Genomic DNA, 13,283 nt, shown 5'->3' with positions numbered 1-13,283 from the left:
AAAATCGGGGACAACAAACAGCCCGGTTTTAAGCCGCTTTCAAACTGAATATCTTCTGTCAGCCCTTTCTCGCACCACACAGCAGATGATACATTATCATACAAGCCTCTCATCATTTGGACAAACTTATTCGATACACCTATCTCTAATAATCTATAAAATAATGCTTCTCGATCAATCGAGTCGAAGGCAGATTTGAAATCGACGTAGAAACAGTATACTCTTCTATTCTTTTCTGACACAGAATATTTAATCAAATTATACAGAACATTAATGTTATCCACAGATGAGTATCTTTTTCTGAAGCCGGCTTGATTCTCCCTAATGGTGTTTGTATGCTTCACATATTTTTCCAGCCTATTCAATAAACATCCCACAGAAATTTTATAAATTGAGTTTGTGAATGATATGGCTCTATAATTCTTGGGATCTCTCGAGTCCCCTTTCTTATCCAGTGGGAAAATCATTGACTTTTTGAAGGCATCTGGGGCTATACCTGCTTCGTAAACTCTATTAAAAAAATTACACATTAACTGGTTATATGCTGCAGGTGCTATTTTATAAAACTCGCCAGAAATTCGATCTTCAACTGGAGCCTTTCCATTTCTCAATTTTTTCAATGATAAGTTGACTTCATTTATATCAATAGTCCTGTCCAGAAACTCATTTTTGCTGAAGGGCTCCGCGTACAACGTTGGGCCACTCGACCGTGAGGGATTATAAAACACTTTATAATGACATACCCATTTCTCAACATTTCTCTGGCTTTATATTTACATTTTTGACTGTGTTTGATCCTTTAAATTCAAGTACTAATTCCCAGAAATGTTTTGAGTCCCGTACTGATTTCAGTTTTGTTTTCACCTGCTCCCAGTAAGCATTTTTCTTAATATTACAAGTTTCCTTGTACTCCTTAACCACCGCCAAATAGTCTTTTTTAACTTGCGTGGAGATGGTTCTCCTAAATATTTTCAGAAGGGAAAACATCCTATCTCTTATTTTTTCGCACTGTCTGTCATACCAGGCGTTTTTCTTGAATTTATTATTTGTTTGATTGGACTCATTTTTGAAGTTAGTGGCGTCATATATAAGCTCCCTCAACTTAATACTAGCTTCATTTATATTCTCTGGCAATAATACATTTCTACATCTGAGATCTAATTTCTCTATAAATAAACTATTTCCGTTTTTTCTACTCCAAAATAATTTTGGTGCTATTGGCAAACAACAATTATTCTCTAGAGGTTCACTACATTCACAGTTAACGGTCAAACATAAGGGCAAATGATCCGAGAAGCTCGCTGGTATGAGACTAAAATATTTTGCTAAACTTAAACTATCTAAACCAACACAACATGGGTCGATTACTGACGCTCCTCTATTATTAATAAATGTGAATTCTCCCAAAGCATCTCCCATCACTGGGGCAAATAAGCTCCACTCTTTCAAAAAACTTTTCAAGGCTGCTCACCTTAACGTACAATCCCTCAGTTGCCACATTGATGAACTCAGAGCAATCTTCCGTTTTCAGGACTTCAATATAATCGGAATTTCCGAATCATTTTTGAAGCCTAGTATTTCATCAAATTTTGTTGCATTGCCTGGATATAATCTTTTCCGGAATGATAGATTAAATAAAGCTTGTGGGGGTGTAGCAATTTATGTGAAAGATGGTATCAAAACAAAAGTTTTAATCACATCTAAACAAGAGTATTGTTCCAGACCAGAGTTTATGCTACTTGAATTATCCTTATCTAGTAATGATAAATTACTCGTTGGTATCTGTTATCGCCCACCAAAAATAGGTCATTTCACAGATTTCGAAAATGCCTTGCTTTCTCTTATGCCTTGTTATAACCGTATACTAGTTATGGGGGATATGAACACCGACTTGAACATGACGAATCGTAACTTTGACTACTTTCAACTGACTACAATTTTCCAATGCCTAAACATGACTATTTTACCCCTCGATCCAACTCATCATACTAATGAATCAGACACACTCATTGACCTTCTCATTGTTAGTGATCCCAATGAGGTTGTTCAAGCAGGCCAAATCTCAGTCCCAGCTATTTCTAGACATGATTTGATCTACTGTGTACTTTCCCATAAGATACCCAAGCCAGAACAGAAAATTATCACTTATAGAGACTTCAAAAACTTTCATGAAGCCGCCTTCCTACCTGATGTGGCTCAGACTCCATGGCATCAAATTGAAGCATTACCCTCAGTTGATGACATGGTCAAGACTTTCGAGAATTGGACTTTGACTTTGTATGACAAACATGCACCTTATGTGACAAAGAGGATTAATAGAAAACGACGAGTACCGTGGATGACTGAAGACATACTTAAGATGATGGGACGTAGAGACAAAGCACATAGAAAATTTAAAAAGAGATTTGACTTGGACAGTTTGATAGAGTATAGGAGCCTTAGAAATAGGGTTAAACAGGAATTACGGAGCTCAAAGATTAGATATTTGAAATCGTTTATGACAAACAATAGACAAGACTCTAAATCACTTTGGAAGGGAATAAAAGAATTCGGGCTTGGCAAACAGAAATCGAATTCACAAATTGACTTACCATTGAATAATATAAATGACCATTTCGTTTCACACTCTAACCAACGCGACGAAGTTGTCATTGCTAATCATATAGATGATCTTGAAGAGCAGGTTACAAACTTAGATTTACCAATCACTGATCAATTTCATTTCCATCCAATCTCAGAAGAAGACACTTTCAGAGCAATTCAATGTATTCATAGTAATGCTACGGGTGTAGACAAAATTCCTATTAAATTTATCAAGAAGATGTTATTTGCTGTTTTACCAACCATTACATACATTTTCAACAAGTCACTTGAAGAAGGCATTTTCCCTGAAAACTGGAAGTTTGCTCTGGTTCGCCCTCTAAATAAAGTTCCATCACCCAATAAAGTTGAGGATTTTAGACCAATCAGTATTTTACCTGCATTGTCCAAAGTGCTAGAAAGACTCATTCATGCTCAAGTTGTAAAATTTCTAGACAACAATAGTAAGCTTCATAACTTTCAATCAGGCTTTAGAAAATTCCATTCAACTGAGACAGCTCTGCTTCGTGTCACTGATGATATAAGGTTAGCTATGGACCAAAGAAAATGCACCATCCTCACCCTATTTGATTTTTCTAAAGCATTCGATACTGTTGATCATACAGTCCTTCTGAATAAGTTGGCTATTCTTGGTTTCAGTCACAACTCGTCAGTTTGGTTTAAATCCTATCTATTAGGTAGGAAACAATGTGTATCTGTCGGTGACAGAAAGTCAACTTGGAAAAACGTTATGCATGGAGTACCACAAGGTTCAATTTTAGGCCCTCTCCTCTTCACTTTGTATGCTAATGACCTTTCTTCCATTATCAAATTCTCCAGTTTCCATACTTATGCAGACGACCTTCAAATCTATTTAAGCTGTCCCATAACAAAAATTAATGAAACAGTTGGAATAATGAATCAGGATATCAATTCGATAGTGGAATGGACAAAGAAAAATGGCCTTAAGCTTAATCCCATCAAAACACAACCCATTATAATTGGATATTCTCATCTTATAAACAATATTGACCTTGAATCGATTCACAAAGTTAGTGTAGACGGTAATGACATTCCTTACTGTAGCTCAGTTAAAAATTTAGGCATTATTATGAATAATACTCTTGACTGGTCAGAACAAGTGAACAAAACTTGTAAAAAGGTATTCTCAGCCATGCATGCATTGAAGAAAATGCGCGATATCCTCCCTAGAAACATTAAATTATTATTGGTTCAATCTCTCATCTTCCCACATTTAATGTATTGTAATTCTGTTCTTAATGATATGCAAGTCACTCTGAATGATAAACTACAGCGTTGCCAAAATTATTGTCTACGTTTCGTCTACTCTCTCCAACGCCATGATCATATCACCCCAGCCCACATTGCTAGTTCAACATTGAAGCTTCCCGATCAGAGGCTTTTTCGAATAGTCAAGCTTGTTAGAGATATCTTGAAATACGGTAATCCGAACTATTTTAAAGATGATTTCAAATTTGTCTCTGAAGGTAGGAGGATAGATGCTTCACATACTAGAACCGGAGAAAGTACTTTAAGGATACCCAATCATCGAACTACTATTTTAACAAAATCCTTCTTAGTCAGTGCCTGTCGTGCATGGAATACACTTCCTGTTTCTATCAGGTCTATCGAGAGCCGAGCGAGCTTCAACCTGACTTTAAAAAAACATATTTTGGAACAAATGACTGAAACTGTCCGGCCCTAGAACGATCACATGACAACCATCCCTCACCCATTCCACCAATATAAACCTTTAAACCATGTTATATAACGAATTGTTTATATATATATATTATATATATATATATATTATATATATATATATATATATATATTATATAAACTCATGTTATTTCAATTATCCACTGCATACTGCTGTATATTACTGAAATTTGATAACCCTGATCTACTTTCAGCCTACTTCATTTTATTAATCAATTATTTGATCTTATCTACCTATATAATTATTTAACTTTATCAATTTTCTGTTTTTTTTTCTCTTCAATATTCATATTGATTAAAACTTTTACAATATTTCCATTAATAAATAAATCCTTAGTTTAAATAACGAAATTAACGTTTTGGTAGAGAGTTAGTGGGGAGGATATTTTTAATATTCTTCCCAAAGAATGGACATTGATATGTCCAAAGCTCCGCCAATTTATGTAGATGCATAACAATATGATTATTATCTATAGTTATTATATTACAAATTGCTTTTTCATATAATATACAGTTCAATAGTTATTTTCTTAGTCTATATTATGTAAATTCATCTATAACTTTGCTGTATTGTAGCTTACTTATAGTGACTTACTGTAGTGCCAGTATATATTGTAATCTACATAAATAAAGTACTCAATCAATCAATCAATCACTCTACCATTTAATATAACAAAATTAAACTCCTCACAAAGGTTTATAATTTTTCTCCCTTTTCTATTAAACACTTTATCTTTAGATGTGCGCTCATACTCTATATCTGTGCTATCAATTGAGATTTGAGTTGGCAAGCACTGCGCCTCTCCCACCCGGCCATTCATATCACCTACATTAATCATACTACTAGTCTCATAACAGGAGACCAAGAAATCATACAGAGCACAGTAATCAAATTCCCATTCACTCTCTAGACCTCCACTCAAATAAACTGGAACTATGCACAAATTATTTTCCAACATAAATAAAACTTCTCTTCCATTTGATTTTTCTATCCTTATAGAGTTTTTCCACCTGTCCCTAAAGGCTATTAGTTGTCCCTTCTCAGCTCTACCAAATCTACTATCCCTTGTAGCAAACTCCCATGAGAAAATATATCCTTTCAAAAAATGTTCATAAATAATTTGTTTTCCTTCCTCTATGAAAGTTTCTAACAACACAAAGCATTCATTTTCCCTTAATAAATTGAATAGTTCAAAGTGACACTTACTCTTTAATCCTGCTATATTATAAACTAAAATGTTCAAGTCTTTTGTATATTGTGAGCCTACAAGCTGGCTGACGGCATCACCTCAGGCCTCCTCATTCCTTTCTGCCGACACCATCACATTATTCGCCGATCTGCGTAGTATACTATTGACAGTCTCTCCATCACATCCCAGCACTTGTAGTTTATCCTCGCCACTGTGGGTGCCGCATTTCAGTCCGTTCTCATCCCATCGAAACGCCACGTTGCCGACTATTAGACGATCATGCTGCACAATCACTCGCTCATCCGGTTGCACTTTCCATATTTCTTGGTATATTGGTATATATTTGCGATTCAATTTGACGCTGTGGAAGGGGAACCCCCCAAAGCAGCTGACTCCCTTCATCATTGTAAACAGATTATAGTAGGCCTACTGCTTTCTACATTGCATCTCATTTACACTATGGCGCTCGAAACAATTAATTTTAAAATGTAAAAAACCAATGCGTACCCGTACTGGCAAAACTCACCAAGTCAAAAACTACAGTTTTGAGTTATAGGCACATAACACTTGGTGAGTTTTGCCTGACTACCAAACAGCAAATATTGCTCACCATTTCCTAAAATTTAGGGAATAAATCAATAATGTTATCACTATCCATTAATAATTAGTTTGTGGGAAGCAAAACTCACGAAATATGTTTAGTGAATTATTATGCTTGATGAAGCTCTGTATTCATGAGGATGAAAACTCATTAATGATGGTTAGTGAAAATTGCTAGGCGATTCCTTGAAAACGAAAGGACTTTGGTGAATTTTGCCAGACAAGAAAAATGTGTCTAGCAGCTTAGTGAGATCTAATAAAGTGGAAAAATAGAAATAGTAATTAAAGATATGACTTGGTGAGTTCTGCCTACTCAAAGAACTACATTTTTTTAACCTATCGAAATACATTACTGAAAATGAGCATTTTTGTAGTTAGTGAGTTTTGCCAGAACGGGGACGAATGTATAAATTATAAAATGTAAAACCAACATTTTCAATTTTCAACATTTTCTACTGGAGTAAAACATCGATATAAAATAAAGAAGAGCTCATCATAACCACAAAATACTTGTACTAGGATTCACTTGAACTAACTCTCTTCAACCCTTCAACGATCACATCAATGATCAATGAACTAGAATGGAAGAATGGTATAAAAACTATAAAATTGATAATCAGGTACATTTTTCAAATAACTTCACCCAACTAAATCTGTGAATGCCAAGTCATAAGAGATCATGTTCAATAGATTTAATTCGAATGCCTCAACATATAAATAGAAATTGATCTATTCTTTTGGTGCCCGAATCAAAATCAATATCAATCAACATAACTCGACATCGAGAAAAGCTTCTGCCAACCTTGTAATGCCAGTATGATTCTGCTCATGCTTTATATTACTTCTATTGATAAAAATCTCATTAAGGCCCGTGTATACCGTAATGAACGACAAGATGCAAGTGGAGTTGAAGAATCGATGTGTTAACAAATAATAGAAGATGATGAATCATCTTTCAATTTTATACGGTAGGCTACTTTGTACTTGGTTCATGATTATTTACGAATTTTCCATCTCCGATGGACCATACATATGGTTTTCAATATTGAATATTCTATATTTTCTATCCTACTTGATCAACTTGTGATTACTCAGTATTTGACATTGATAGCTTATGATAAATTATAGCATAGAATTACGATCATACACATATATATATATATATTGTCAAGTTCTGCTCCGGGGAGGGGCATGAACATGCACTAAAATTGATAATTATAAACTTTTAACAATTAAACCAAAACTACAATCATAAAGCATGGGCAATATTTCTCAACGTTTAATGCCCCACTGTTTTGTTCCGTAGAAAGAAGAGGACGCAAAATGAATAAGTAATTTATGATTAGAATAGTCTGATTAAAGAGAATAGTTAAACGGTTGTAATATTTGAGGTTATGATTCAATGATAGATATTTGTAGGTTAGATTGGTTGATCTTTGTTTAATCGAATTGTCGATATCACCTAAATCGATGTATCGAAGCAGAATGACTAGTATATGGATGGGACAGATTGAAAAAGTTAATTTGCTCAACAGAGGGTTTGTCGGTCTACAAAGGTAGCCGAAGTAAGGGACCTGAATTACTAACTTAATATGGTAGGTGGCTATAATATAGTGAGGTGGGATAAAATTCACTTTAATAATAAAATACAGTGCAACTTGAATCTGCTGAAAATAAATCCTGTTGTCACTATGATCAAACAGAGATAGTAACTTTGGAGTGAACCTTTTCTCCAAGTGATGACCAATATATCCAGAATCCAATACTTGTGCCGTAATTTGGAAAGATATTAGACCGCATGAAACAACAGATAGAATGGCAAATCCATGCGAACCAGGTCTCTGATAAATACTATAGGTTATGTAGCGAAGTGCTGGACCAAAATAGTAAATATTTCGAGTACCGAGTTTAATTCTAACGTTGTCTATACGATCTATTACCTCTCTTTTCAACGTTGATCGGCTGATGATGCGGGATTCACTTCACCTCGGTGTAGCAGGCCGGTGGGAGTCGATTTACTATTTGATTCTGTGGGATACTCCCAATGACAGAATTTATTACTTGATAAGAAAAACGACTACCACTTACCACCAGAATAGATAATAGTCTAATGATAGATACTATACTCGCTACTGTCTGGCTATTGCAAAGCAGGACGTGTCCTGAATGATCAATGTGTGTCAGTCGAGAAAGAACGAATTTGGAGGTAAAATGAAGTAAATCCAGTTTAACAAAACGGTAATATGGATATATTCTGAGAGATAAACTGTTACAGCAAATATGGAATAAATTAATGAACAAATTATGTGAATAATAATTTTCAATAGATACAAAATAAATGTTGGTTGATAGTAGATTTGGATCTTTAATTTATAAATATTATATAGAAAGTTCGGTATTCTTCAATTAAACAAAATGAAATGGATAATAGCCCTTGGAAAGGGTCATAAACTGAACTAGTTCAACAAGAAAAAACAAGTTAATATGAAATATTGATTCAGAAAATAGAATAAATTAATAATAAAAATTATTCTCAGGGAGTGGTTTCGCCTAAGGAGAATAGACCTTTTGGCTGAGTACAGCGTGGATAGTTAAATGTATTTAATATTATAAAAATTAATTATGATAAGTTTTGTACCCTTAAAACTATAGTCATGACTTTTCTAAATGAACGAATTTATGCGCTGTACAATTTTTGCAGATTTATGGGGATCCCCTTTTATATATTCGAACAACTTACGCAGACTTTTGTTTCCGTTTTTTGGTTTTTCGAAATATATTCGGCCGTAGAATAGATCGTTCCGGCTGGGTCCTTCCACGTGGCGAAAAATGTTGAACAGACTTCACTGATATGATTTCAGGGTTTATTTGAATGAAAATTAAAAATCTTAATATCACAATTATTATAGGAACTTTGGAACAACTTTTTAAAAAACAGAAAAACGAAGATTAAGTTACATGAAACAGAAATTAAAGCTTTGAAACAATTAGGTATGTGGACTAGGTCTGCATCCTACCGATGATCCTTGCAAAATGGCCTCGAGTCTTCCTCTTCCAATTTTCACTTCAATTTCTTCTCCAAATTTTATCTTGCCAAATTTACATATTAATTCGGGATTGGTCCGATTCTGTGACGTAACCAATACGCCGAATGGGTGGTGTCACTGTGTCCAACTTTAAAGCTTTAAAAAATATGGTGAAATTCCTGATTTGAAGTTGTTCCAAATTATCATATAGTTTTTTATAATTATAATAATACATAATAATAGAATTCGTCTATGATGATATTTTTAAATTGGTTTCAATGAACAGCTAATAATTATAGAACATAGACATGCTAGTATAAGATACAGTAGACAAGGATATATATGTTTATAACAATAACGAATATCATAATAAATAAATATTTCTTTCTATTTGTTTTGTTTATATTGTTTTTTATACGCTAGAATATCGACCCTCAAACGTCATATATGGCTAAGCTAATTTGTTCATATATTTTTAACAAGTATATTTTTCTTTGTAGTTTAAAATAAATAAATATTCGGGCTTATTTGGCCTAGAAACGAAAGTATAAGAATGAAAAATTTAATAATATATTATTTCTTTGATCGATGTTTAGTTGAACTGCCTTCTCAATTTGCTACTTGTTAATGAGCTAGCCTTGGTTTGTTTCGGGGTTATGTTTTCATTTCGAAACTAACCTTCAAATATAACTTTACTGTTCTAATCCATTGGCATATAAACATATATGGTTTTTTCCATTGACTAATTTTTTGGAAGGCATACAATTACAGATTTATTTATTTCTTGCCTGGTAAGTTAGATAACAATCGTCTATCGACCTCAGATAAGATTATATGTTTCTACGGTGATAGAAGCTATTCCGTTCTTGTACTGGCCTATGAATAAATTTATTTTGTATTTTGAGGGTTGTACGATCATTGGTACATCACAATATATATATATATAATATATATATATATATATATATATATATATATATATATATATATATATATATATAAAAATATATATATATATATATATAATATATATATATATATTATATATATATAGACTATATATAAATATTTACTATTTATCATGTAATAGTATGATTATTTTATCGGTTGCAAACAATATCTTTGTCTGTCATAGAATGCATGATTAAGCACATATATAACAACAGAATGATGAGTTGATTATCACATTTCATTCAAAACATAGACAGCAATATGATGACCGTATTGTAATAGTAGCATTATGATTCATTCACGTAAGAAATATTGATTTCCTGAACCGGCAATGAAAGCTGAATAAAATTCCATAATCAACTTAGTTGAATCTAAAAAAAAATTAATATTTAGAATTTAGAGAATTAAAAAGTCTCAGCACATGTAAAAACAATAGACGAAATTGAATGTTTCGAGCGTCATAGTGTAAATAAGATGCAACTTAGAAAGCAGTACTATTTTAACTGTTTACTACGGTAAAGGGAGTCAGCCGCGTCAACTGTTTCCCCTTCCACAGCGTCAAATCGAATCGCAAATACATAACAATATAAATCAATGGATTTGCAATGAAAGTGACTACATTAATTATTTGGCTCATTTTTCTTTAAAATAACTTGCTTCGAAGTTAATCGAAGAAAACAAAAAAATCAAATCGCAAACCCCCTAAATTTTCTCATATATCGTTGGTTATAAGCACAAACATTGTATGTCCACTTTTTGTCGATTCCGACATTTTTATATATTTGGAAAGCTGAGAGCTTCATCTTTCAGATCATATATATTGTATGTCTATTTTACAATACGAAAAATTCATTAAAAATCATCAAAGGAAAAAGTGCACAATTCGATATGATCTAATTCCACTCTGCACACTCGTAGCATGTCCAATAATTGCAGTACCAGCTGAACAGAGAAGAATACCTTCAGAGCACAGTTATTGTAGATTGGACATGTAATGATTGTGTATGAAAATACTAGATCTACTCTCTCTTGTATATGTTTTGCATCTTATTGTATGTCCAAAAAACACCTGATATCAAGTGCACTCATATAGTATGTCCAACATTAATACGTAAGAGTCTCCAATACTTTTAGAGCACAGATATAGTAAAAGTGAACTTGTAATGATTGTGCAGGAGAATACTAAGTCTACTCTCTCTGGTATTTGTATTCTATCTTGTTGTAGCCTGATCTAATGTGCACTTATATAGTATGTCCAACATTCATTTGCATTCAAGGTTAGGTTTAGGACATACAACATTTGTGCACTACAGATCATAACCTAAACCCATACTAATACACAAACAAGAGCAGAGCATGACAACCATCGTAGAAGTCAGTGCAAGCATCAACTTTCAACCTCTACTTTCTGGCTATTTTGTACTGTAATTATTGTGATCAATAGGCCTATGAAGTTTTATAGATTGAAATTTAGAGAGCTTAGAAATGCTCAGTCGTGGACAGAAAATTTTCAACCTTTTAAAAAACTCTGAACGAGATGGAGACAATAATTATTGTGAACTTGGAAAGCTAACCTCTCCATTCCAAGGTAAGTTCAACTCAACTTTTCAATAATTTCTTTATGGTAAAAAAATATGCCTAAAAGTATAATTTGAAGGTAGGCCTAAAGACCTGAATAGAACTATTCAAACATGCTCATTACATTTAGCTTGGGCATTATGATACAAAAATTGTCTGTTTGCTGTTGATAAGTTACTTTGTTGAGACATGAACTAGGCCTAAACATAGACAGGCTTTTTCTCATAAACTCATAAAGAATCTTAAGACCAAAACTGCAGGTGAAATAATAAGAAGGCTTATCAACCAGTGGCTACCTTATCTATTATCGTCAACTCAACAGGTATAGAATCTTTGTTAGCCTACACTATTAAGTTAAATCCAACTCCTGCTTGAAAATTTTCTACTGTAGCAATTTCATGCCATTATCCCACAATGAATTTTGTAAGATAGTTGATTTCATTTTTTTTTATCTTCAATATTGAATGAAGTTATTGCTAATTCTGTGTTGATTGCTCTGTATGCGTAGGCTATAATGATTGAATTGAGATACATTTATTTGATAAATAAATAAAAATATTGTTACAGACACAGAAGATTGCTTGCTCAACAACATTGAGAGAAATGAGTTGGTTGTAGCATTACATGAAAAAGAAAATCAGACTGGACAATTACACCTCAATGCAACAGGTATAGAATCTTTATTACACTATCAAGTAATCCATTCAATTGAAATTTCCTTGTTTATAATATTATAGAACTTTATTTTTGCTTCTTGATTTCAGTTTTGCTTTATTGAACTGTTTATTCTTTGTTGTTTGCTCTGTATGTATTGGTCATTGAATCAAGATTTATTTTATTTTAAGAATTGAAATATTGTTCCAGAAACAGAAGAGTCCTTGCTCAAAAACAATGAGAGAGATGAGGAGGTTGCAGACTTACATGCCAAAGAATGTCAGATTGGACCATTACACCTCAATGCAACAGGTACCTATAGAATCTTCTGAATACACTGTCAAGTAATCCATTCATATGAATTTCCATGTGCTTCTATTATTTTAAAACTTTATTGTTGCTTCTTGATTTCAGTTTTGCTATATTGAACTGTTTATTCTGTGTTGTTTGCTCTGTATGTATTGTTCATTAAATCAAGATTTATTTTATTTAATGAATTGAAATATTGTTCCAGAAACAGAAGAGTCCTTGCTCAACAACAATGAGATTTATGACTGTTATTGATTTGTTATTGATTTGATATTGATTTGCTATATTGACTGTTTATTCCGTGTTGTTTGCTCTGTATGTATTGGCGATTGATTTAAGATCTATTCAATTTAATGAATTGAAATATTTTTCCAGAAACAGAAGAGTTATACAAAATAATACACACAGTTGCACACAGAATTAATACTCATTCTCATAAATTCAATGACTTAAAATAATTTTGAAGTAATAGAAGATTCCTCTGTCATCAGCTGGGAGAAAAACTATGTAGAATCTTCATACATTCATTATAGCTATTGAATCCAACTATTTAAAAATGCAGCTTTTTGTTTTTATTGTTTTGATTATATTATTACAAAACAGTTAGTCCAAGCACTAAATAATGAAGCATTATGTAAGATTTTCAGCCTTT

At 32.9% G+C, this 13,283-nt stretch overlaps 1 protein-coding gene across 1 annotated transcript in view; it reads left to right on the top strand.

Annotated features, from left to right (window-relative positions):
* The first annotated feature begins 11,433 nt into the window (after positions 1-11,433).
* Positions 11,434-13,283, top strand: part of LOC120351089 — a 5,312-nt gene continuing 3,462 nt past the window's right edge. The window contains exons 1-3 of the mRNA XM_039427053.1: positions 11,434-11,678; positions 12,236-12,337; positions 12,533-12,634. Coding sequence (XP_039282987.1) covers positions 11,576-11,678; positions 12,236-12,337; positions 12,533-12,634 — 307 coding nt within the window. The 5' untranslated portion in view covers positions 11,434-11,575. The remainder of the gene's footprint in view (positions 11,679-12,235; positions 12,338-12,532; positions 12,635-13,283) is intronic.

The sequence above is a fragment of the Nilaparvata lugens genome, chromosome 4 (assembly GCF_014356525.2).
Source record: "Nilaparvata lugens isolate BPH chromosome 4, ASM1435652v1, whole genome shotgun sequence".
Lineage (NCBI taxonomy): Eukaryota > Metazoa > Arthropoda > Insecta > Hemiptera > Delphacidae > Nilaparvata > Nilaparvata lugens.
The sequence above is the reverse complement of the archived record's forward strand: the minus strand, read 5'-3'. Positions and strand labels throughout refer to the sequence as shown.